This window comes from Suncus etruscus, chromosome 5 (assembly GCF_024139225.1).
Source record: "Suncus etruscus isolate mSunEtr1 chromosome 5, mSunEtr1.pri.cur, whole genome shotgun sequence".
Lineage (NCBI taxonomy): Eukaryota > Metazoa > Chordata > Mammalia > Eulipotyphla > Soricidae > Suncus > Suncus etruscus.
This window is the reverse complement of record NC_064852.1, coordinates 150,635,175-150,661,356: the sequence shown is the minus strand read 5'-3', so window position 1 is coordinate 150,661,356 and position 26,182 is coordinate 150,635,175. Positions and strand designations below refer to the sequence as shown.

The following is a 26,182-nucleotide window of genomic DNA, read 5'->3' as shown; positions in this document are numbered from 1 at the left end:
ATGTGGTGCTTCTAGAAAGGAGATGAAAGAAGGCTTCAGTGTAAGACAGGTGGACACAGCCCTGTCTCGGAATATTTACCATTAACCTGTATCCTATATTGTTTTTAAATGTAAATTATTTTGAGTGGAGGAAAAGACACATCTGGCGATGCAAAGTGTTTTTTTTTTTTGTTTTTGTTTTTTTGTTTTTGTATCAGGAATCATTTGTTTTTATTTTTGTTTTTGAACACCCATGGTGCTCAGGGTTACTCCTGGCTCTGCACTCAGGAAACACTCCTGGCAATGCCTGGGATGGGACGCTGAGGATCAAAACCGGTTGGCTGCATGCAAGGCAGACAGCCTAAAAATCTCTCTATTTTAGGCTCTAAATGTCTCTGGCTCCCAAATGAAGCATTTTTGAAATATATTTTCTGAAAGTAAGCATATGCTACCACCCCACCAAGTCTCCAAGGAACTTGTCTCCAAGTTCCATTTCAGGAACTACCTGATCCATAAAGACTAGATGTTGGATGAATCCATTCTGAAGGTGCTGCCTAAACTTGAAGTATGCAAGCTCTCTTGGGCAGCTGATCTGTCGCAACTTTCACAGACAGGCGGGAGGAGCAGTTCTAAATCACACCGTCGCTAATTCCTATTGTGTCCAATAGAACCCCAGTAAAGTCCATTTCAATTTCCATTGTTGTCCCAGCAACCATATTAAGCGGCGAGGAGAGAGGAGAGAGGATAGAGCACCTTTGTGGCGGCCTGCTTCTATTAAATTACAATGTAAATGTTGGTTGGAGCCTGCCTGGAAACATCAAATGACAACAGGCCGAGGAGGAGACAGAGGCAGGGGTTGTTTGCAGCCCTGGCCCTGGCATCGGCGGGGCGGCACGGCCTGACCTGGGTTTTCTTGGCCTCTCTTCACCCCCAATCTCCACCCGCCATCAGAACAGCTGCCCACCGGCCCAGCTCAGGAATAGGATGCGGCCCGCTGGTTTGGAAATCTCTGCACTCTCCCGGCATGTCTGTGCCGCATCAGAACGTTAAAAATAAAAAAATGCGGGGCCGGAGAGATAGCATGGATGTTGGGTGTTTGCCTTGCATGCAGAAGGGCGCTGGTTCGAATCCCGGCATCGCATATGGTCCCCTGAGCCTGCCAAGAGCGTAGAGCCAAGAGACCCCAAAACAAAACAAAACAAAACAAAACAAAACAAAATGCACTAATGAATGGCAACATTCCCTCCCTTCCAAGGGCATCCCTCCCCTCTAATAGACCTCCTGCCCTAAACTTCCCCGACGTGGCCAAACTGCGCTTTGGACCTCTTTGGCTGGGCCGCACTTGGGGCTCCGCCGATTTGGGGGAGCCCCGCGTTGGGCCCTCGCGCGTCCTTCCTTTCCACCCACCACCCCTAGTGAGCGTCTGCAGGTGTCGCCTCCTTGCCCGCCCGGTTGGGCTCCTGCTCGGCCTCGGGGGCCCTCCCGCCGGGGTGCCCCGGGAAGGAAGCAGGGCGCGGCGGGGAAGGTGGCCCGGAGGCCGCGGCCTCCGCGCAGGTGGCCTCCGGAGCTCGCTCCCTGCGCGGCGCCGGGCCCGGCCTTACCTGCGCGCGCCTCCGCCAATGGCAGCTCACCTGAGCGCGCCCGCAGCCAATCACCGCGCGGCTCGTCCCCGGGGCTGGGACCCCGCAGTGAAAGAATTCGGCGGGGCCGAGCGAGTCGCTCACCTGTGGCCGGCCCAGCCCGCGCGCTCGCCGCCACCGGGAGGAGACTCCGCGCCGCCGGGCCCGAGGGAGGCCCCCGCCCGCCCGCCCGCCCGCCCTCCGCACCCCGATCCCACCTTTCCGGCTAGGTGAGGGCGCGGGCGAGAGAGAGAGAGAGCGAGAGGGAGCGCGGCGAGGGGGGACGGAAAAGCAGAATTACCTGTAGCTCTTGTTCTGCCATCCCGGGCGCGCTCGCACCCCAACCCTTCACCTGCACAGACTTGAAAGTCCAGTTCCGCCAGAGGCCGAGGAAAAGGGGAGCGAGTTCATTGGAGCAAAATGTCACAAGAGGCCGACAAGTAAGTGGATCACACGCTCCCGCGGCGGCTCCCACCACTGGGCGACGGCCACTGGCTCCTTAGGACTTTTTTGGAAAGTTGCTGCCTTTTTTCCCCCTTCCCCTTTCTTTTCCTTTTTTTTTTTCTTAAAATTTTTTTTATAAATATATCCAGACATTTTCCACATTTGCTTCTACTTCCAATGCAGGGGGAGAAACGGAGCCAGACGTGAATGTTTCATACCCCCACCCCAGACCCTCCCCAGAGGCCCGGGCACTTGCAAGGTGCTTTTGCTCTTTGCTCTTTTTTTTTTCCCCCCTCCCCGCAACCAAGCACCCCAAGGCAAGGTGTTCGCTGGTGGCTCCCAGGCCCACTCGAACCTGCGCAGAGAGAGAAGGGAAGATGCGGGCGGGAAGGCCCGCGCTGCCCCCTCTCTCTTCCCCGTCCCACTCACTGCACACCCCACTGCACACCCCACTTCCACGCTGCGCCCCCAGCCCCATCGCCCAGGCCCCGAGCTTCGAGGCCCCTGGGAAAGCTCGTCGGGTTCCTTCCATCGGGGCGAAGGGCCTGCAGGGAAGCGGGTGCCGGGCGCTTTTGTGTGCGCGTGAACAAAGAGCCTTTATCCTGCAGCCGGGGGCCCCGGCCATCTTCTCGCACTGGGCAGGAGAATGCGGGAGGGAGCCGCGCGGGGCCCCGGAGGGCCAAGGGGGCCCCGGCTCCGTCCTCCCCTCTTGCCCTATGGGTCCAGCATGGTTGGGCCGCCTGGGGCAGGTGCGGGAGGCCCGGGCCTTCGGGAAACGCGGGGAAGTGACTTGCAGCCCCGATCGGGCGCCCAAGTGGGGCGCGCAGGGGCACCCTCCTGCGAGCTGACCGCCGGCGGCCCGACGTCTCCCGCTTCCCCGTCGGAGGCCGCCCCCCGGGGCGCAGCGGCCGGCACTGCCCGGGTCACTCTGGGCCTGGTTCAGAGAAGACTGGGGGCCCCGAACCTCGGCACGGCGGGGGAGGCCTTGTTGCGCGGCCCCTCTCCCGACTCCTGGAGTTGGGGGGCCCTGGCGTCCAGGCGGCCTCCTGCAGGCCGGGCCCCCGCCCTCGGGACAGCTTTGTGCAGGCCCGGGAGGTGGGGCGAGGGCGGGAGCCCCGGGAGCCGGAGGTGGGTCCCGCGGCCTGGCTCCGGATTCGGTGGCGGCGGCCCGCGCTCCCTGCCCCCTCCTGGGGCCGCTGCCCCGGCTGGAAAGGGGCGACGTCGGACGGAACCGCCTTTCTGTTGTCCCCGAAGGCCACTGAGCCGAGTGTGTGTGTGGCCACCCTAAAAGAAAGAAGCCTGGCTGGGCCCAGGGGGCTCCGTCCGTTCCTGGAGGCGACCCAGGACCTGGCCCGAGTTGAGGGGCGCAGGAGCAGGGAGGGGACCAGCTGGCCGGACCGCCACGTCCAGGCGCACAGACCTCAGACCTTAAATGCCGTTAGTTTCGTTGGGTCTTCGCACCCCCTCGGCCCAGCTGCCCAAATTCCAGCGCGCGCTGCTGCGCTAGGACGCATCTGTCTTGCTATAAGCGGAGTCGGGGTGCGGGGAGAGGAGAGCAGGGGGAGATTGCTTGCGTTCTGGGTATCCGTCTGGAATTAGAAACCTTCCTGCGAAATGGTGGGGTTTGGGGGTTTGTTCGGAGCTGCGTGTCAAATGGGTGCCAAGCTGGCCGACTGTTGGCATTCCGCAATGAAATCACGCAACTAGCATTCGTGCGCAGGGACGCGCGCACACTGCTTGCTCCGTTTCGTCCGGGAAGGTGACCCGAAATGAATTCAGAAGGAAAATAGGGTCGGCGGCATTTAGCCCAAATCTCTTGGCACCTCTTTCCACGAAGGGGCAGTTTCTTTAGCTTTGAAACTAAGTTCTGAGCTCCCGCCAGCTGGTTTCTCGCCGATGCATGACCTAATTTTTTTTATGGGTAATAACTACCGCCGATTATGCACATTGGCATTTAATGAAAGTCTCTTTTTATCTAGTCCCGGTTTCCAAGACTTTGGAATCTTGGGAAAAGTCATACTAATAACCCCATAAACAGACCCCACCGTGAGACCCCACTTAATCGCTCTGCGTCGGCCGGGACTGTTGAAAAATGCTTGTAATGATTAGAAATGCTTGTAAATGAATTGTAATGAACAGTTTTTAAAGTCGATCCTAGTTTTCTTTTCTTTTTTTTTAAATTAATATCTTTATTTAAACACCGTGATTACAAACAGGATTGTAGTTGAGTATCAGTCATGTAAAGAACACCCCACTTCACCGGTGCAACATTCTCATCATCAAAGTCCCAATCCTAGTTTTCTAAACGTCAGGATTCTAATAGAGAACAGGCAGGGGGCAGGACCTGTAAGAACTTAAAGCTGGGTCTGTTAGGTAGGGCTGGGAATGGGATGATTTCTAAGAGTTTGTGAGAAAGTTTCTGGGATTTTCCTGCCTGAGTAAAGAAAGAAAAGTTCCAAAGCTTGAGCTTCATGGACAATCTTCCTTGTAGGCATGAGTGTATTTTTATGTCTAGAACACACACACACACAGACACACACACACATACACACACACACACGATCCCCTTGGTCTCATCGAAAACACACTTACACACACACACACACACACACACACACACACACACAATCCCCTTGGTCTCATCGAAAAGGAGGGATTTTTGTGTGTGTGTGGGGTGATGTTTAGGGCTTTCTCCTGGCTCTCAGAAATCGCTTCTGTTGGTGCCCAGGGGGTCCTTCTGTTACTATAGGATGTTGTGAATCTTGGTACACAAGACAAGCGCCTAAGCTGTACTATGGCTCCAGGGGAGTTCATCTTTGGAGAGCAAGAGAGAGAAATTCCGGCTAGAAAGTTTGACCTGAAAGGGAATCTCTCTCTCTCTCTTTTTTTTTTTTTTTTTTTTTACAGTTGTGAACTTTGCAGATGGAAATGTTCTGCTTTTTCTGTTCTGCAGGGCAGATGCTATCGCGGATGAAAAGAAAGTGCTTTGGGACAGTTTGTCTCGGTACATAGTTTTAAAATCTCTGCTGCCCCTTTCTAAAGTTTTTTTTTTTTTTTTTAATAGAGATTTCTGAACTCTGTCAACAGAGCTGTCCTTCTAACGAGGCAATCAGTGCTGGCCTTGACGTTCTGACCTCATTGTCCAAATATATCAAATGTATTCAGAGAATAGAATGTTTTGTTATACTGGAGATCAAACACAGATTTCTCTGAATATGTTTTTGGATATTTATAATTACATACATATAAGATAAAAGTATTTGGGGGCCGGAGAGATAGCACAGCGGTAGGGTGTTTGCCTTGCATGCAGAAGGACGGTGATTTGAATCCCGGCAGCCCATATGGTCCCCCGAGCCTGCCAGGGGCGATTTCTGAGCATAGAGCTAGGAGTAGCCCCTGAGCACCGCTGGGTGTGACCCAAAAACCAGAAGAAAAAAAAAGTATTTGGTGCCCACAGGTATTTTTGATTATATGAATGAGTTACAACTTTTTTTGTTTGTTTGTTTGTTTTGTTTTTGCTTCTTTTGTGGCCACGTACCTGGTGGTGCTTAGGGCTTACTCCTGATCTCAGGGATCATTCCTGTCTGGGCTGGGGAGCCTCTATATGGTGCCAGGGATCCAACCCAGGTTGGCTCTGTGCAAAACAAACACTTGAACTACTGTATCTCTCCCACCCTGGGTTTTCTGGCTATATGTAATTTGCAACATGCTCAGTTAAGCAATGGAGGAGAATCAAATGGTATAGGTGCTAGGTACTTTTGGCTGGCTTTGTGCTTGAGAGTTATTCCTGGGATGCTCCGGGATCATCTGAATGGTATCGAGGGTCCAACGGGGGGGGGGGGGGTTACCCACAAGGCAAAGCCTTAGTTCCTATATTATCTCTCCAGCTTCCACAAACATACTTTTTTTTTAATTTCTTTTTTTTTATTCAATCAAATTTATTACATACATGATTGTATTTGGGTTTCAGTCATGTAGAAAACACCACCCATCACCAGTGCAACGTTCCCATCACCAATATCCCAAATCTCCCTCCTCCCCACCCAAACCCTGCCTGTACTCTAGACAGGCTTTCTACACAAACATACTTTTAATTAAAGTAAATCTTGTTAGAACTCACAAAGTTACAAAGAAAAGGCAAGGGTGTATATATCAGGCCATAAAGACCTATCCTTTTATTTTGTCCCACTTTTCTCTCATTTCAAGCTATTCTCTGAGTTTTATATTAAGACTTGAACAAAGTTACAGCTATCTTTTATCTCTAACCTTTCAGCAAGGGGATGGAATATTTGAAATTTGCTGTTCTTCATTTGGTAAATGCCTGTCATTTGTCACCACTTGACTATTTAACTATCTTTATTTTTATTGTTATTTGGGTTATAGGGTTATGTTCGGCAATAGTCAGGGCTCCCTTTGAGTTAGGCACATTGGGTCCCTTCAGACGTACATGGGGGGCCATGTCGTGCGAAGCTGAGCCCTGCATGCAAAGCATGTACTCTAATCTTTGAGCTGTCTTCCTAGCCCTTTAAAAACTATCTTTCTGTTTTTGTTATTTTTTTATTTGTTTGTTTTTGGGCCAACCCAGCAGTGCTCCAGAGTTTCTACTGGCTCTGTACTCAGCAGTTAGGGGACCATATGAGACGCTGAAGGTTGGCTGTGTGCAAGGCAAGTGCCCTATTCATTTGTACATTCACTATAACATATCTTTTAAGATTGCATAGAAATCAGTACTGGAGGATAGCACAGCAGGTAGGGCATTTGCCTTGCACACGGCTAACTCAGGACAGATGGTGGTTTGATTCTTGGCATCCCATATAGTCCCCTGAGATTGACAGGAGCAATTTCTGAGCACAGAGTCAGGAGTAATTCCTGAGCATCACTGGATATGGCCCCAAAACAAACAAGCAAAAAGACTGCATATGAATTAAGAATTAGTCATAGGCTAGACCAGGGTAATGGCTCCAAGGGCTGGAATATGCGCTTCACATGTTGGAGCCCCAGGTTTAATTCAGGGCATCCCAGATCCTCTAGGGAATGACTCCTGGCCACTGCTGAGTGTGGTTCAAAATCTGCACCCCCCCCCCACAAAGGCTCTCTTCATGAGCACATTGAATATCTATGTCTAAAATACTGCCCTGTGCCACAATTGATCCTGGCATCGAGAATCTCCCTTGGGGTGCTTACATTCTAGTTGCCCCCTTTGCCACCCCTTGCAAATAGTGAATCAGTCAAAAAGTAAAGAAGTATGAGAAGGTGGTGAGTGCAGTGAAGGCTGGCAAAGCAGGCTGAAGGGTCTGGGATGAGGGAATGAGATGGTTCTTTCACAGATGGGTAGACAGTGAAGGAGTGGGCTGGAAGAGAATTACAATTGACTTGTAACCCGGTATGCAGCCCCCTGCAACAACATATGCAAAGGCTCGAAGGGGCATGAGAGTACTGAAAGGAGCTCTGGGGGTGTGATGGTGGTGGTGGTTGATCACAGCTGTAGAGAGATGGTTCCATTAAGAAGAGGAGAGGAAGTGATTCTTTCCTTACTTGTCCAGACCAGTGCAGATTCCGAATCAGCCAGAATTATCCTCATATACAGCCAACAAGAAATGAATAAAAAAGTACTAGCTAATAGAGAGCATCAGCCCAGGCCTCATGCCTCTAGTCAAATGGAGGCTGCATATCCCTGATTTTGCGATGAATGTAGGCAATGCCCTACAGGACCTACAATGCCCCGAGGACCTCCAGATCCTAGATTAGGGTTCAACTGCAGTGGTGTAAGCATTGCTACCTACCCTACCCAGCCTGCAGTGGGTTTCTGAACCCTCTTAGGGAAGTTTCTGCAGATACCACAGTACAGTGGGAGGGTGCTTGCCTTGCAAGCGGCTGACCAAGATTCTATCCCTGACATCCTCTATGGTCCCAGGAAGGAGCCTGCCGGGAGTGATCCCTGAGTACAGAACCAGGAGTAACCTCATTTTTTGTTTCGTCTTGTTTTTGGGCTACACCCAGCGACACTCAGGGGTTACTCTGGCTCTGTGCTCAGAAATTACTCCTGGCTTAGGGGACCATATGGGACGTTGGGGATTGAACCCAGGTCCATCCTGGGGCAGCCTCATGCAGGGCAAAATACCCTACCGATGTGCTATCGCTTCGGCCCCAGTAACCTCTGAATACTATCAGGTGTGGTCTAGAAACCAAAAGAAAAAGAAAAGCTTTCAGGCACTGCTCTTTGCTCTCCTCACCTGCATCTGCCAACTGGCATTGATAGAAAATACAGGAAAATACAGGAACTACTTAACCGCTGTGTGATCCAGCCTGAGTGGGTTAGCCTGGCATCGCCATGAAGTCAGCTAATGTGCAAGCCAAGTGAACCCGCTTGGGAAAAATAAAATAAAAGGTCAGACAACAGCATGACAATACGGACTGAGAAGCAAAGCAAAGTTGAGAATAGTTAGAGATGTATTTGAGAGCAGGAATGTCTAGTGCAATTCGTGAAATCACTGCTTGTCAAACCCATCTGATGACAGAAATCACCAGAAGCTCTTGCTAAGTCTCTGGGTCCCAAGATCCCACCTTAATGGGTTAAGCAGTGGTTAGAAATTTGTCAAGACTGTGCTCAGAGGATCATGTAGTCCCAGGGATTGAACCTAGGATTTCTGCAAAACATGCTCTTGCACACACACTGTCTCTTGAGCCCTGGAATCAAATTCCTCAGCAGAGTGTCTGGGTGCTTTTCAACCTTATCCTAGGGACAGAGGTTAAAACACTCATCTGTGTCTGGCTGAGTTGGGTATAATCCCCTCACTGTATATTATTTCTCAAGCACCATCTGGAGTAACCCTGAGCATAGAGCCAGGAATCATCCTTAAACACCATTCCTGTGGTCCCCAATCCCCCCAACAAGGAAAAAACCCCAATAATATCCTAAATACATTTGACTGATTGAATTTATTAGAGACAGTGGCTTAACTTTAGACATAACATTTTATTTATATGACACTTTTTTGGTGTATAGCCAGGATGTAAGTGAAGTGAAACCTTGCCTTGAAGTTCCTTCTATTACTTCTTTATTTTGTTTGGTTTATTTTTGGGTCACACCCAGCTATGCTCTGGGTTTACTCCCAGTAAAGTAGGGGTCACTCTTGGTATGTGTTTAGGATATGTAAGGTACCTGGGGTATCCGGGATCAAAGTGGTGGCCTGCCATGTGCAAGACAAGTTGCCTTAAACCCTTCAGTGACCAGCTCTGAATGAGCAACTTCCGATAGGATTTCACCTTGGGTGTAAGAATCCTGAGCTCTCTTAAAAACCCTTCGTTGTCATTCTTCAGCTGAATTGCTTTTCCTGGGGTTCTTCTGGGTAGCTCTTGTGTTCTGGAGTTGCTGAAGAGCTGACCTACGGAGCATTCTTCTGTGTGGGCCATCAGTTGGGTCCATGGCTGAGGATCAAGTTTGGTGTTGAAGGAGTTTGGTTGGAATTAGGAGACTCACCTTGTTCTTCTCTAGTTTTACATTAGAACCTAAAACCACCAAGTTCTGTTTTCTTGCACAAGGTCATCCCACTGCATCTAGATTCTGTTTGTAGCACAAAGTCAAAGATAGAGTTCTACTGCTTGATATTGGGCTGAAGTGAAATGATTTAGTGGACTGATGAGTGAAAAAAAATTTTTTTTTGGTTTTTTTTTTTTTGGCCACACCTGATGATGCTCTGGAGTTACACTTGGCTATGTGCGCAGAAATCGGTCCTGGCTAGGGGCATCAGATGGGATGCCCATGATCGAACCAAGTTCATCCTGGATCTGCTGCATGCAGGGTAAATGTCCTACTGCTGTGCTATCACTCTGATAGGTGCAGTTTTTATGTCTGATTGTTTTTAGGCACATCCAACTGTACATATAGGTGTTGTTGTTGTTGTTGTTGTTGTTTTTTGAGTTACACACGGCAGCGCTCAGGAGTTACTCCTGGCTCTATGCTCAGAAATCGCCCCTGGCAGGCACGGGAGACCAAATGGGATGCCGGAATTCGAACCACCGTCCTTCTGCATGAAAGGCAAGCGCCTTACCTCCATGCTATCTCTCCGGTCCCACATATAGGTTTTTAGTCCTAGTTCTGTGCTCAAGGATCACCCCTTGCTGGGCTTGGGGGACCATAAATGATGCCAAGATCAAAGCCAGGTTGGCTATTTGCAAGGCAGGAGCCTTACCACCTTGTCCTATATCATTGCCCCTGTAAATGGTAACTCCATGTGTTTCTCTGCTAAGATAATTCTAGAAACAGGGGTTCCCAAACTTATTTGATCTATCGCCTTTTTTTTTCTTCCAGGAAAAAAAGTACAATCTGTGCCCTGGTGGAAGTCTGCCTTCTTTTTCTTTTCTGGCTTTGTGCTCAGGAATCACTCCTGGCAGGCTCAGAGGACAATATGGGTTGTCAGGTATCGAACCTGGGTTGGCCACATGCAAGGCAAGCACCCTTCTCACTGTGCTATCACTCTAACCCTGAAAACCTACCTTCTTTAAGCAAATGAATAGAAAAGGTCCAAATCTCTTGCTTACCTCCCCACCCAGATTATTTGTACAGTTTTTCTGTTCTAGACCTCCTGTTGACCTGTTTATTCCTTTTTTCTTTTTTTGGGGCCACACCTGGTCATGCTCAGGGGTTACTCCTGGCTATGCACTCAAAAATCACTTCTGGCTAGGGGGACCATATGGAGATCGAACCAGGTCTGTCCTGGGTCAGCTGTGTACAATGCAAACGCCCTACCACTGCATTATCACTCCGGCCCCTCTTTATTCCATTTTAAGCTGAATGCAGAGACCAGGCTACCCATATAAGCCAGAGCCATAAGATTTTGGAAGGCTTAAATATAAGTGCAGAAGAGATTTGAAGAGGTCTGGCTAGTAATTTTTCCTAGACAATATCAGTCAAAAGGTCTATTTAGGTAGGTTGACAGAGAAGTCAAGTCATGCATAGAAACTCTGGGACCAGAGAGATAGCATGGAGGTAAAGTGTTTGCCTTGCATGCAGAAGGACTATGGTTTGAATTCTGGCATCCCATATGGTCCCCTGAGCCTGCCAAGAACAATTTCTGAGCATAGAGCCAGGAGTAATCCCTGAGCGCTGATGGGTGTGACCCAAAAACCCCCCAAAAAAAGAAAAGAAAAGAAACTCTGGTATAACAATAATACTAATACCTAATACCATCACAAAGCAATAGAATTAAGGTTCTTGCCTTACAAGTGATTGGCTAGGTTCAATCCCTGGCACAGCATATGGTGCCCAGAAAACTGCCAGGCATGAAATCTCTGAGCACAGAGATAGCTTGAGGGGCTGGAGCACAAGCTGTGTGAGCTGGGGGTCTGGGTTTAATCCCCGGCACAGTCAGGGTGCCAGGAGGACACCCCAACACTGAGCTGGGAGTAGTCTCTCCAGGTCTAGCCTCAAAACAAAAAAATATTCTTTCATTGTTTCCTCCCCTCAGCCTCCCTTTTCTGTCCATCTGCCTATCTCAGATGCATTTATTTTCCTGGTGCATTTGGTGGGAATGAATGCACATGCTGTGATTGGCCAGGACAGTGTTGTGGTCTCAGCATTGACTGTATCCCATGCCTGTCTTTGCAGAGGTTGCTTCCCTCTCCAGGATAAGCTGGGGGTATACAGACCTTTAAGGCATCAGAGGGGAAGCCTGGTCCTAAATTAAGAAGTCCTTGCTTGTGACCCCATATTAACCTGGACTGGTTCCTTTTTCCTTTATCACCATCACCACACCACCACCACCACCACTCCACCACCATAGGCAAGCAAACAAACACACACACACACCAATGTTGAAGCTGAAAGAGGGGAGGGATTGGCTTGGCAAACGTATCTAGGGAAAATTCCTTAGCGAGCAGCAACAGGCTGAATAGGAATTTTGGAGTTGGCCATAAGGACCCAAGTGGTTGCTTAGCAACAGGACACGCCCCATCCTGCATTACCTCTCAAACATAGTTTTCTCTATATTCTACTTGTCCTGAATATTTGTAGCCTTTTGAGAATCGTGACTCCTCAGTGATGCTGATGCTACTCCAGGCAATGCTTGGGGGTTCATGTGGCTTGGACAGTGGGGTGGGCAATAGAATTTAGATCTTTCCCGGGTATGTATGTACTCAGCCATCTGAGCTATTTTTTGACATTTATTTGTTCTTCATTTATTATTCATCTCTATTTTCTGATATTTGTTTTCAGTCTTTCATACATCAATCAACAGGAAATTCTATTTTTACCTTGCTTGTTTTTGTTTGTTTGATTTTTGGCCCATATCTGGTGGCACTCAGGGGTTACTCCTGGCTCTCTGCACAGAAATCGCTCCTGGCAGGCACGGGGGACTGTATGGAATGCCAGGATTTGAACCATTGGTCCTAGGTCAGCTGCTTGCAAGGCAAACACCCTACCACTGTGCTCTCTCGGCCTCAACTTGTTGGTTTTTGTTTTGTTTTGTTTTTGGACGGAGATACAACCAGCAGTGCTTAGGGGTTTCTGGCTCTGCACTCAGGAATCACTCTTGGTGGTGCTTTGGAGATCCTATAGAATACCAGAGATTGAACCCAAGTTAGCAGCACGCCAGGCAAACACCCTACCCATTGTACCCTTCTCTCATGTTATCTTGTGTCTAATGGTAAAAGGTTAAAAAGAACTTGGCGTTCTCATGTTAGGAGGGATAGAAGTATCATCAACCTCCACTTCAACTTATAGTGAGAAGGTTAATAAAAGGAGTTTTAGTTTGATAAACTGGAGTGAATCTCAGGATTAGGCAATATTCTTTCTACAAACAATATGATTTGAATTCCCCCCCCCCCCATGCTGTGCCGAGGCCATATACCTTCAGAATTTAATGTAAAATACTGGGAAAGCTGGTTCATTTTAGGGAATTTCAAGGTACATTTTTTTTTTTTTGGGCCACACCTGTTTGACGCTCAGGGGTTACTCCTGGCTATGCGCTCAGAAATCGCTCCTGGCTTGTGGGGACCATATGGGATGCTGGGGGATCAAACCAAGGTCAGTCTGTCCTACACTAGCGCTTGCAAGGCAGACACCTTACCTCTAGCGCCACCTCACTGACCCCCAAGGTACATTTTTTTTTTTTTTTTTTTGTGGTTTTTGGGTCACACCCGGCAGTGCTCAGGGGTTATTCCTGGCTCCAGGCTCAGAAATTGCTCCTGGCAGGCACGGGAGGACCATATATGGGACGCCGGGATTCGAACCGATGACCTCCTGCATGAGAGGCAAACGCCTTACCTCCATGCTATCTCTCCGGCCCTAAGGTACATTTTTTTGACAAGAAGTTAGGGTGGAAGGAGAAGGCCTACATTTGAATGGACATTCAGCGGGAAACTAGTGCTTGTGGTGAATGATGGGCTTTATTTTACTTTATAACGAACCTGATCTTGAAGAGTGTGGGAGCACTCATTAATTTTTTTCCTTTTATTAAATAGACTTAATCTTTTCTTTTGGCCACACCCGGTGACACGTAGGGGTTACTTCTGGCTATGGGCTCAGAAATAGCTCGTGGCTTGGGGGACCATATGGGATGCCAGGGGATGGAACCACAGTCCGTCCGAGGTCAACCGTGTGCAAGGCAAATTCCTTACCACTGAGCCAATGCTCCGGCCTCAGCATATATTTAGTATTTTTTAAAAATCAAATAACTGTGATACACAGAGTTAAAAAGCTGTTGATGGTTGAATTTCAGTTATACAGCTGCATAATATTCTTTTTTGTGTGTGTGTGTGGTTTTTGGGTCACACCCGGCAGTGCTCAGGGGTTATTCCTGGCTCCATGTTCCTGGCAGGCACGGGGGACCATATGGGACCCTGGGATTCGAACCGATGACCTCCTGCATGAAAGGCAAACTCCTTACCTCCATGCTATCTCTCCAGCCCCTGCATAATATTCTATTGTGTAGATGTATCACAGTTTCTTTGTCCACACATCTGTTCTTGGCTCCTTGGATTGTTTCCAGATTCTGGCTATTGTTAATAGTGCTGCAATGAACATATACCTTTCTGCATTTGTAATTCTGGACTCCTAAGGTATATTCCCAGAAGCTGTATTGCTGGGTTGAATGGAAGCTCAATTTTTAACTTTTTGAGAAAAGTTCATATTGTTTTCCACGAATGGCTTGCCAGTGGACGTTCTCTCCAGCAGTGGAAGAGGGTCCTTCTCTGTGAGGAGCACTCTTAAAGTGATCACTTCACTTTTACTCCCTAGGAAATGCTAAGACCCTAGACAGTGACAAGAGGAAAGTAAGATTCTCTGTTGACATCTTCACTTGGTTGCAGTGCTTCTAACTATGCGCTCTTGCTCTGTAATGCCCTTTCAATCAGGCTGAAGTTTGTGGAGAGGGGAGAGGGAAAGAGGGGAGAGGTGAAGAGGGGGAGGCAAATGAGGCCAGGAGAGACAGGGGAGGGAGAGAGAGCAGGAAGCAACTGCTTTAGCTACTATTGAACTGCCAATGTTTTCTCAGTAGAGCAAGAATAGCCGAGTAGAATGAGGCCTGCAATAGCTGGTGTGTGTGTGTGTGTGAGAGAGAGAGAGGGGGGGGAGGGAGGGAGGGAGGGGGAGGGAGGGAGAGGGAGAGGGAGAGAGGGAGAGAGGAAAGGGAGAGAGAATCTGGAGCTAATCCGTGTTCAAATCTACTCTGATTTTGAAACCTTAGAACAAGAGAGAGTTCCAGAGATGACTAAGGTGTAGCCAAGTGCAGGATTTGGAGCATGATGTCAGATTTGAGGAGAGAAGATCTTTCCGTGCTTGCATCTGTGAGGCTGCTCTGGTTGTGAGGAGTCAGGAATCTGAGGTTTTGATAAATGAGGGAGGGTAATTTTTTCAGGAGGGGTTACTGAGATGGGGCAGGTACTGATTCTTTTTTTTTTTTGGTTTTTGGGCCACACCCGGCGGTGCTCAGGGGTTACTCCTGGCTGTCCGCTCAGAAATAGCTCCTGGCAGGCACGGGGGACCATATGGGACACTGGGATTCGAACCAACCACCTTTGGTCCTGGATCGGCTGCTTGCAAGGCAAACACCGCTGTTCTATCTCTCCGGGCCCAGCAGGTACTGATTCTTAAGCACACAGGAACACCATTCTGAGAAATCCCACTTCTTTGCATTCTGTCAGCACCAGGATCTTAGTTGGATGGGGCTCACTTTTCGCACCCCACCCCCAAATCATCAGTTTCAGTTCTGTTAGTGAGCTCCAAAGAACCACAGCTTTCTGCACATTTGTTTTGAATCTGACTTTGCAAAGAAGCAAGGAATAGAGGTCTGGCCTCTATCCTGATTCCAGTAGTAGGTCATAAAGAGCAGGTCAGGGAGGGGCGGGCCTTTCTGGTCTGCTGTCATCATCCCACAGGAGAAACCCCTGAATCCCCCGTTCAACAGTGGGAGTGGGGGGATCTTCTTCCCTCTGAGGTGTCTGGGCTATAGGGACCTGGCAGAAAGGTGGGTGGTGGTCAGAGAGATGGTGAGGGCCTGCCCCCTGTCCCATATAAAGGGTCTGACTAGGAGAAGAAAAATTGGCCATGGCAGGTAGCTTCCCTCAGGCCGCTCATCTCTGCTGGATGGGGAGGTTGGTGGAAGAGTTAATCACTAGGAGGACTCCACTCAGGGGAACCAGGACTCTCCCCAGAAGGGGCCTAGGAGGAGTTTGCCTGCAGGGGGGCTCCTGGAAGGGCTGCAGCAGTGAGGAAGAGTTAACATTGCACAAGATAGATGTGGGTTCTATCCCCAGCTTTCTATATGGTCACCTGAGCTTTACCAGACATAATTCCTGAGAGTAGCTCCAGGGATAACTAACTCCTGAGCACTGCCAGGTGTGTCCCCCCAAAATAACTCTTCCTCTTCCTTCCCCTCCTCTTCACTTCTTCTCCCTTCTCCTTCTGCACTCCTTCCTCCTTCATTCCTTCCTCCTGTTTTCTGCTCCTCCTCTCTTCTTTCTCCTCCATCTCCTACCTCTTTTGAACCTCCTCCAACCTGTCTTCTCTTTTCAGTTCCCTTGTTACCTTTTCTTTCCCTCGACACCTCCTATTTCAACTTCTTTCCCTTTTTTATCCACCTGTCCCTTTCCTCCTCCCACTCCTCTTCTTCCCTCCCATTTCTTCCACATCCATTCTTTTCACCCTTTCCCCTTTTCTCCTCATTTCCTTCCTTCCTTCCTTCCTTCCTTCCTTCCTTCCTTCCTTCCTTCCTTCCTTCCTTCCTTCCTCCTCCTTCCTTCCTTCCTTCCTCCCTCCCTCCTCTCTCCTCCTTCTCCTTCCTTCCTTCCTTCCTTCCTTCCTTCCTTCCTTCCTTCCTTCCTTCCTTCCTTCCTTCCTTCCTTCCTTCCTTCCTTCCTTCCTTCCCTCCCTCCTTCTCTCCCTCCCTCCCTCCCTCCCTCCTTCCCTCCCTCCTTCCTTCCTTCCTTCCTTCCTTCCTTCCTTCCTTCCTTCCTTCCTTCCTTCCTTCCTTCCTTCCTTCCTTCCTCCTTCCTTCCTCCTTCCTTCCTTTCTTCCTTCCTTCCTTCCTTCCTTCCTTCCTTCCTTCCTTGGGGGAACCACATAGGTCGCTAGGGGATCTAACCATGGTTCGTCCTGGGTTACCGCACTGCCCTAGGCTAGCACACACAGGCAGATGCCTTATGTTGAGGATAAAACTTTGTCTACATGCAAGGCAAATGCCTTGCAAGTACTATCTCTCTAGTCATGAAAAATTTACTAAAATGTACTAAAATGTGTAAATGCAAGGGGTGGAGAAATAGTACAGTGAGCAGAGCACTTCTTTTGCATGCAGCAGACCTGGTTCAGTCCTTGGAACCCCATGTGGTCCATCCCACACACCACTAGAAGAAAATCCTTAGCATAGAGACAGGAGTAATTTCTGAGCATTGCCTGGTGTGGTAAAAAAGAAAAAAACCCAAACCAAAATAAAATATAAATGCAGGGCTGGAGAGATAGTATAGCAGATAGGGTGCTTGCCTTGCATGTGGCCAATCTGGGTTTGATTTGTAGAATCCCATAGGGTTCCTCAAACCCTGCCAGAAGTGCAGAGTGAGGAGTAAGCCCTGAGCATCTCTGGTTAAAATAAAACCACATGATAAATGCTGATGTAGAAATAAAGCCAAAGAACCCAAATAAATGTTTTATGGGGGACTACACTCAGTGACTCCTAGGGGTTACTCCTGGCTCAAAAATTGCTCCTAGCTTGGGAGCCTATATGGGATGCTGGGAATTGAACTGAGGTCCGTCTTGGGTCAGCTGTGTGCAAAGCAAAAGCCCTACCACTGTGCTATCTCTCCGGCCCCCAGAATAAACAATTTGCAAAAGCTATCTATAGAAGTGGTTCAGAAACAAGAAAAATATTGAATTTTATTAATAATTTAGAAATTCAAAGGTTAGAATAGGATAGTCAAAGTTTTAGGCATTCATCTTTTTTGTTTGTTTGTTTGTTTGTTTTGTTTTGTTTTTCATCTACACTCAATGGTGCTCAGGGGTTACTTCTGGCTCTGCGCTCAGAAATCACTCCTGGCTTGTGGAACCATATGGGACACTGGGAGATCAAACTGAAGTCCGCCCTAGGCTAGCACACACAGGCAGACGCCTTACACCCTGCACCACCGCTCTGGCCCCTAGGCATTTATCTTTTTGGAGAAGGATTTTGGGTCATACATGGTGGTGTTCAGGCCTAGGTTGTGTTTCAAGATCTTTCTTGACAGACCCAAGAACCAAATCTGGCTCAGCTTCCTGCAAGTCAAGTGCCTTATCCTCTGTGCTATAACCCTGTGGCTCTTGGAAATTTATACACAGGAAATCACCAGAAGAGGACTAGGATTCAACTGAAAGAGAGATAGATAGAGAGAGAGAGAGAGAGAGAGAGAGAGAGAGAGAGAGAGAGAGAGAGAGAGAGAGAGAGAGAGAAGGAGAGAGAGAAGAGAATTCAGAATCTAGAGGAAGGTGATAGAGGAGGAGGGAGAGAGATATCATCAAGGATATTAATTATAGTATTCTTTCTAAAAGTGAAAAATAAAATAAGTGACCTATGCAACTGCAGAGGATTGGTTTTATGAATTATACAGTATAAATCATATTGTGAAAACATTTGATAGCAGGGCAAGATATTCATGATCTATTATATGAAATAGTGATATATTAAAGTGTTTATAGGTAGAAATACAAATAGAAAATACAAAATAAATCATGATAATAGGGTAACCATGACTTGCTCTCTGCAGGGAGAAACTAAAGATCCTTTTATCACTTATCTGTTCCTCTCTGTTTTATTTTGTTTTATTTTTAAATTGTAAGTAAACTTCAACTTATACCGGGTGTGTTTTTCTAGTTGGCCAAAATGATCTTGCATTTATGATCAAGGAGAAATCTTTAAAGACTATTTCTGGAATAGTTGTTCTTCTGCTAGGGCAACATTTCAAAGTAACACACTGACTGCAACTAAGAGCGAGAAACCTGCCTCCCAGTTATGGATAATCTACGAGTTCCCGAATTGCACCCCTCCAAGTGATCCTCCCCTCTGCCCTGCCCTTTGCTGCAGCCAGCAGTAAAGAAAGTCTTTCTTTCACGTCCTCTACTCTGTCTCACTCACCTGTACCTGTGTTGACCATCACCACTGCTCACAACCACCACTTGGCCTTGCTCCATCGCCCAATCATTAAGTCCAACTACTACTCAAAACCCTACCAAGCATGGGAGTTGCCAGCCTTGGTGTATCTGGAAACTGGGGATGACTCAGGAGGCAAGAAACTCGGTTTCTTCCACTCGGACAGCCCCATGTATCTGTGAAAATCCTTTCCCTGCCATCTCAGATGTCCTTCCCTCAACATCCCTCTGTGTTGGGACCAGTCACATTTAATCTTGCAGAGGAATTGGGGTCACCAACCTAAACTAGGCCTTGCAAAAAAATTAGAAGTCATTGTAGACCAGGCTGGGTTTTCTTTTCTTTTTTTAATTCTTCCTCTGCAAATGATTTTTTCCCATACACATGTTCCAGTTCTCTCCCCTTCCCCCTTCATGGTTGCGCCAGTGACTCATCATCATATACCTGCTTCTGCAAGCTGGTGCATAGAGCAGGCCAGACACACAGGCCCAGGTCTGTTCGTTAAGCTGGTGGAGTTGCCTCATGGCAGCCTTAAAGGAGGCTTTGTGGTAAATGTGAAATTATTTGCTTATCAACATGCCCAAGGAGCATGGGCTGAAAGGAACAAGAAGTACAGCATGCGAACTGGAGGGAGAAGGTGGCCTCCACAGAATCCTTGATGTTGCCAACATTTTTTCTGGGTGTGTGAGGCATTGGCTCAGAAGTGAGATGAAAATAAAGGGGAAATGAACTTAGCTAATGTAGGCAGCTCTACAGCAGGACAGCATGGACCCCCAGGATATCTCCGCAGGTCTCCTGTGTGGCTGTGGGTTGACAAGAAAAAAGTCCTCTCTTTCTTTCTTTCTTTCTTTCTTTCTTTCTTTCTTTCTTTCTTTCTTTCTTTCTTTCTTTCTTTCTTTCTTTCTTTCTTTCTTTCTTTCTTTCTTTCTTTCTTTCTTTCTTTCTTTCTTTCTTTCTTTCTTTCTTTCTTTCTTTCTTTCTTTCTTTCTTTCTTTCTTTCTTTCTTTCTTTCTTTCTTCTTTCTTTCTTTCTCTCTCTCTTTCTTTCCTTCCTTCCTTCCTTCCTTCCTTCCTACCTTCCTTCCTTCCTTCCTTCCTTCCTTCCTTCCTTCCTTCCTTCCTTCCTTCCTTCCTTACTTCCTTACTTCCTTCCTTCCTTCCTTCCTTCCTTCCTTCCTTCCTTTCTTTCTTTCTTTCTTTCTTTCACTGAAAATATAGCAGATTTGCCTTATGTTACTTTTTTTGGTCTTTGGGTCACATCCAACAGTGCTTAGGGATTACTCTTGGCTCTGTGCTGAGCAATCACTCACGGTGGGGCTCAGGGGTAGAAGGGGGCAATTATAGCAGACTATTGGGTATTGAACTGAACCGGGGTTGTCTGAGTGCAAGGCAGATGCGCAACATGCTGAAATCTTTCTCTGTAATTACATTTTTAATTTAAAAAAGCCATTGTCTTCTATGGATGTCCATATGTATGGACTGGACTGTTGCAAGACTCATGGGTGGAAGAATAGAATAGTTATGGTCTATCTCATTATCCGCACAAAACCACAAATTTGCCTGCTGCATTTGCCCACAAATCTTGGGGACACTATTCATTTATCACTTCTAATTATCTTGGCATTGAAATGATGAAGGGAAGAGTTGTAACCTTATTTTCTTCTTTTTTGTAAAATATTATGAATAAATTCTTTAATTGAATCACTGTGAGATACTCAGATGCACAGTTGTTCATGGTTGAGTTTCAGCCATACAATGGCCAGCATCCTTCACCAATGCACATTTCCTGCCACCAATGCCCCAGTTTCTCTCTTGCCCTTCATTCTTGTTGCATGTGTAGTTCTGCCTATTTTGACTTCTTTCCTTATTTTAAAACCACCTTTTGGGGGCTGGAGAGGTAGTACAGGAGGTAGTGTGGTTGACTACCCTGTTTGATCCCTAGCACACCCTGTGATCCCCTGAGCACTATCAGGAGTGACCCCTGAACGCAGGACCCGGAGTAAGCCCTGAGCATTACAGGGTATGGCCCCAAAGCAAAACAATCAAAACAAAAGCAATAGAAACCTATGTGGTCCATATTTGGGACACATTTACTGTGAGTCACATTTCTTCCTTGTCCTACGCCCAGGCTCCCTGGAGTCTCAGATTTTTATTGGTGTGCAGACACACAAAACATTTCTGGAATGTGGAAGAAACTGAAAATGCTTTTCTATTGCAGAAATATTCATTGCACTCATATATGGAGGGACTCTTAGGGGTCTTTGTTGTCAGGCATTTCTGACCATTTAGCTCATTGATTTCAATGTTTTTGTCAAGCTGACTTCTTTTCTTCAGTGATTCAGATTTTTATTTGCTTGTGTGTGTTCCTTTTAGTATCAGTTCTTGGGGGAAACCCTTTATTGGGATGAAGAAAATAATGTTTGCTTAGGAGGAAAAATTTAAAGCTACATATGGGTCTCCAAAATAAATCTCTCATCCTCCAGTGTCTCAAGAGTTTGTGTTTTCTTAGAGTTTCTACTATGTATGTGCATATAAATAAAATAATAAACAATGAATACAAATTATGGTTCCCTTCTCATGTCATTTGTGCTATTTTGATGTCCCTGCATTTTTCTTCTTTGTGTCTTTTGTATATGTGTTATCTCCTAGGGCTAGAGTAGAGCTAGCACAGGGGTTAAGGCAGCTTTGCATGTGGCCAACTTTGATTTGATCCCTAGTTCCATATAGTCCCCTGAGCACTGCTGAACACCATAGGTATGGTTCCTACCCCTGCCTTCACCCCAATTTGCCATCTCCTATTTTTGGGAATCCACGCCTGGTGGTACTTAGGAACTACTGGCACAGTGCTTAGGGAACCATGTAGTATTGGAGATCAAACCTGAGACCCCTCCAGCCTTTTGAGCTATTTACCCAGTAGTCATTTTGTTTTTATTTTTTCCTGTCTTGATAGTTTTAAAATGTATCATAGTGACTAGAAATGACTTATTATGGGGTACAGAAGGTACTTCAAGGGTGAGAGTGCAAGTTCTGCATGTAGGAGCCCTGGGTTCCCATCCTGGCTCTACGTGGTTCCTGATCACTGCTGGTAAAGACTCAAGCACTGATCTGGGAGTAGCACCCAAGTAGAGCTGGTTGTGGCCTCCCAACTTTCCCCTCAAAAAAGGGTAGTCACGGGCCCGGAGAGATAGCACAGTGGCGTTTGCCTTGCAAGCAGCCGATCTAGGACCAAAGGTGGTTGGTTCGAATCCCGGTGTCCCATATGGTCCCCCGTGCCTGCCAGGAGCTATTCTGGCCCTAGGCCTTCCCCCATTATCCATTCAGCTCCTTAGGGAGGGTTTGGGTGGGGCTCTGAACTTCTGGCCTCCTAGCTTCTTGAAGTCACTGGTAATCTCTGTCCAGTCTATATTTTCCTGAGCATCGCCGGGTGTGGCCCAAAAACCAAACCAAAAAAAAAAGGGGGGAGTCACACCTGGTGGTGCTCAGGCTACTCATGACTCTGTGCTCAAGAACAAGGCTCCCATGATGGTACTGGGGGGGACACTGTGGTACCAGGCATTGGAACTGTGGTTGGTGGGCTATGAGGCAAGTGCCTTACCTCCTGTCCTATCTCTTCAGCCCTCCCAAATATGCATTTTTATTATTTTTATTTTAAGCTTTATTTTGTTTTGGGCCACACCCTTTAGTGCAGGGGTCTCAAACTCGAGGCCCTGCGGACCGCAAACTGCCCTCCATACAACATTTTGTGACCCTGCCCTAGAGAAATCTTTTTTTGTTTTGTTTTGTTTTAGTTGTTTGGGTCACACCCCCCAATGTTCAAAGCTTACTACTGACTTTGCACTCAAGGATCACCCCGACTTTGCCTCCTGTGGCCCCCAGGTAAATTGAGTTTGAGACCCCTGCTTTAGTGCTTAGGGTCTATTCCCTACTCTGCACCCAGAGATCAGTCCTGGTAGACTTGAGGGCAATCTAAAGTGCCTGGATTGAACCCAGGTCTCCTGCAAGGCAAGCACTTTATTTGCTATAATATTGTTCCAGTCCGAGTATGCCTTTTTTTTGTCTTTGTGTTGAACCACACTAGTGGTACTCATGTTTTACTCTTGGCTCTTGGTATCACTTGGGGGACCACTTGGGATGCTAAGGATCAAAGCCGGCTCGGTTGGATGCAAGGCAAGTGCTCTTCCTGCTGTACTATCACTGGCTCCTCAATTATGCTTTTTTTGGGGGGGCACACTCAGTGGCGCTCAGGGGTTACTCTTGGCTCTGTGCTCAGAAATCGCTCCTGACAGGCAAGAGGGACCATATGGGATGCAGGGATTCGAACCACCGTTCGTCCTGAATCAGCAAATACTCTACCACTGTGCTATTTCTCCAGCCCCAAGAGCTCTTGTGGTTTTATAAAAGTTCAATGCCCATCCACAGGGCATGAGCAGAATATCCGGCCAGTGTCTCTCTGTTCCATGTCTGCCGTTGGTTTGAGAATTGTCTTAGCTCTAATCCCTTTCTCTCTAATATAAATCCCTGGTTAGTTCTCACTGAAATGCCTTCACCCCAGGTCATGGCTTTGGGAAACTTAGTCAAGTGAAGGGAAGTTGAAACTTGAAAGCAGCCCCTGATGACTGGGTTGAAGTGATCATCCTTGGAGTTCATCCCACTTTGGGATTTATTGAGTGCTATAGCAGTTCTGTTTCATCCCAGTGAAGTTTTCAGAAATCCACCAAGGGTTTGGCAGTCTCATCCCTAAGTACAGAGCCAGAAGTAAGCCCTGAACACTGCCAAGTGTGGCCCAAATAAAAACCAACCAAACAAAAGTTCTTTGTGGGGCTGGAGAAATAGTATAGTGGGTAAAGTGTTTGCCTTATACATCGATAACCTGGATTTGATACTCAGCACCGCATATGGTCGCCAATGCACAAATAGAAGTGATTCTGAGTGCAGAGCCAGGAGTAACTCCTGAGTAGCACTGGGTGTGACCCCCAGAACAAACAAATAAACAAAACAAAAAGTTTAAAGACCTCAGTAGAGAACATTTTATTTGGGAAACATGGCTTCCATTTTATTCAAGATCATGGGCTTGGGGAAAAAAATACAGACCCCTCCCAAAGACAAACTAGTATATGAATTTCAATTTTTTTGTGGGAGGCTTTATTTTTATTGGAAAAAGACTTGCTATGATTGTTCATGTCTTGGGTCTGGTTACCTTTTCTCCTCCTTTTTTTTGCGGGGTGTCTCTTACTAAAGGCGAAGAAACACTTTTGCTGTTCATTCCAATAGTAGGGCTTCTACAGACAGAATGTTGATCCAAACAGAAACCTCCCTTCAGGGCTCTATCATAATACTTTTCATCAACAAACATGGTTGTGTGCAAATGTGGGTTTATGTTTGTGTTCCATGTCTTGCTGGCAGTCTTGATGGAAAGGCCTATGGATACTGGCAGTTTGGGGAAATTCTCTGATAATTTTCTAGATACAGACAACTTAAAAACATCTAGGACAATTAGTGTTCTATTTTAAAAGGGGTGGTGGCCTCGGAGCTGCCTTAATCAGGATCTCATTACTTGGGCTGTGAATTATCTAGGCTTTTTTTAGTTAGTCTGTTTTGCGATTACCCTTGGACACTACTTTTTTTTTTTCACTTCAGATCTCACACAGCGCTTGAAAAGAAAAATTAAGCTTAATGAGTTGGCTACTGATTAAGGGAAAATATTTAATTCCAGTAAATGGTTGAGCTCATTATTTTAAATACATTCTTTGATTATCTAGGATTTTATGGGATGGCTGCTATACTTTCTCTTTTTATTTTTCAAGTCTTAAACCTGTAGATTTAAGGATCGCTTGATAAAAAAGGCTGTACTAAGCTACCAATAATGGCCACACCCCCCAAACCTCAAAGCACAATCTCTAGATAATTAACAGGTCCCAGGAGATAGTACAGTTGACAGGCATAGCCTTGCATTCATCTGACCTGGGTTCAATCCCATCCCTAGCACCATGTATGGTCCCCTGATTCCATCCAGAAGTGATCCCTGAGAACCGGGAATAACCTCTGAGCACTGCTGGTGCCCCCCACCAAAGTCCTGTATTTTTAAAACTTAAATCATTAGTAGCATAACTTGTAGTGCAAAGGCTGGGAAGGGTAAAAACTTTTACTTCTTTAAGAGCTGTTCTAATTGATATCTTCTCAGTAATGTTTGATTATGTCTATTTCTGACCATTCTCATATGCATGGAGCTTACAAATTTTAATTTTTTAGTTAAAAGAATATTCCTTTTTTGGACCACACCCGGCTATGCTCAGAGTTTATTCCTGGCCCGGAGCTTAGGGATCACTCCTGGCAGTGCTCAGAGGGCCCAATATAGGACCAGGGACAGAACCCGGGCCAGTCTTGTGCAAGGTATGCAACTTCTGTGCTGTATTGTTTCTGGTCCTTTATCAGTTTTTAAAAGTTTTTACTAACATGAAAAAAAATGGCTACCTTACTATTCTTCTCATTTACATGCATTTAATTCTTTGCATATATTTGAAAGCTATTTTTACTTCTTTTCCAATGAACGGCAAATATTACTTTTCTATTTTCTAACTTTGAGTGAATTATTTTCTTCTCACTTTAGTTGTCATTGTTGTGATACGCTGAAGACTTTACACTTGAGTATGATGTTTTGCACACATACATACAAACATACATGTGATGTGTGGCACCGCTATGTGGGTAGAGTAGGGAGGATGCTTTTAAAAATGTTTTATGTATTTATTTATTTTTGGTTTCTTTGGGACACACCTGGTGGTGCTCAGGGCTTATCCCTGGCTCTGCACTCAGAAATCACTCCTGGTGGGCTTGGGGGACCACATGGGATGCCAGAGATCGAACCCAGGTCAGCCGCGGCCAATGCAAGTGCCCTACCCGCTATGCTATTGCTCTAGCTTGTAATGCTTTAAAATTATGCATAACATTGTTATAGAAGTTGGTTGCCTTGCTCTATTATTTTAAATATTTACTTTTCAGTGACACGAAAACATTTGATTCTTGGAGCCTGAATAATGCCTTACAAGGGCTGGAGCACAGATTTGCATGTGGGAGTCCCTGATACAGTCTCTGTTGCTACATGGTTGATCTCCCAAAAACTGCTGGGAATAGTCCAGAAACAAAACAAAACAAAACAAAAAAAAAGCGTAGGAAATAGTTACTTAGAGATGCTACACTATAATATTTTCATTTACTTAAAAATATGCAATGCGGGCCCGGAGAGATAGCACAGCGGTGTTTGCCTTGCAAGCAGCCAATCCAGAACCAAAGGTGGTTGGTTCGAATCCCAGTGTCCCATATGGTCCCCCGTGCCTGCTAAGAGCTATTTCTGAGCAGACAGCCAGGAGTAACCCCTGAGCACCACAGAGTGTGGCCCAAAAACCAAAAACCAAAAAAAAAAAAAAAAAAAAAAGCAACATTTCTGAAAATATTTTATTTTTTAAAAGTTTTTTTTCCTTTTTTTCTTGCCACACTAGGATCTTTTCTTTCTCTGATTTAACAGCTTGTCTGTCTT

The 26,182-nt window shown here is 46.7% G+C and overlaps 2 protein-coding genes across 2 annotated transcripts in view; one reads left to right on the top strand and one right to left on the bottom strand.

Moving 5' to 3' along the window:
• Nucleotides 1–2,064, bottom strand: part of ZNF706 (zinc finger protein 706) — a 187,223-nt gene extending 185,159 nt beyond the window's left edge. Inside the window, exon 1 of the mRNA XM_049773952.1 lies at nucleotides 2,060–2,064. The gene's annotated coding sequence lies outside the window, so the exon portion shown is untranslated. The remainder of the gene's footprint in view (nucleotides 1–2,059) is intronic.
• The window catches only part of GRHL2 (grainyhead like transcription factor 2), a 168,857-nt gene continuing 144,575 nt past the window's right edge, over nucleotides 1,901–26,182 (top strand). The window contains exon 1 of the mRNA XM_049773882.1: nucleotides 1,901–2,038. Coding sequence (XP_049629839.1) covers nucleotides 2,019–2,038 — 20 coding nt within the window. The 5' untranslated portion in view covers nucleotides 1,901–2,018. The remainder of the gene's footprint in view (nucleotides 2,039–26,182) is intronic.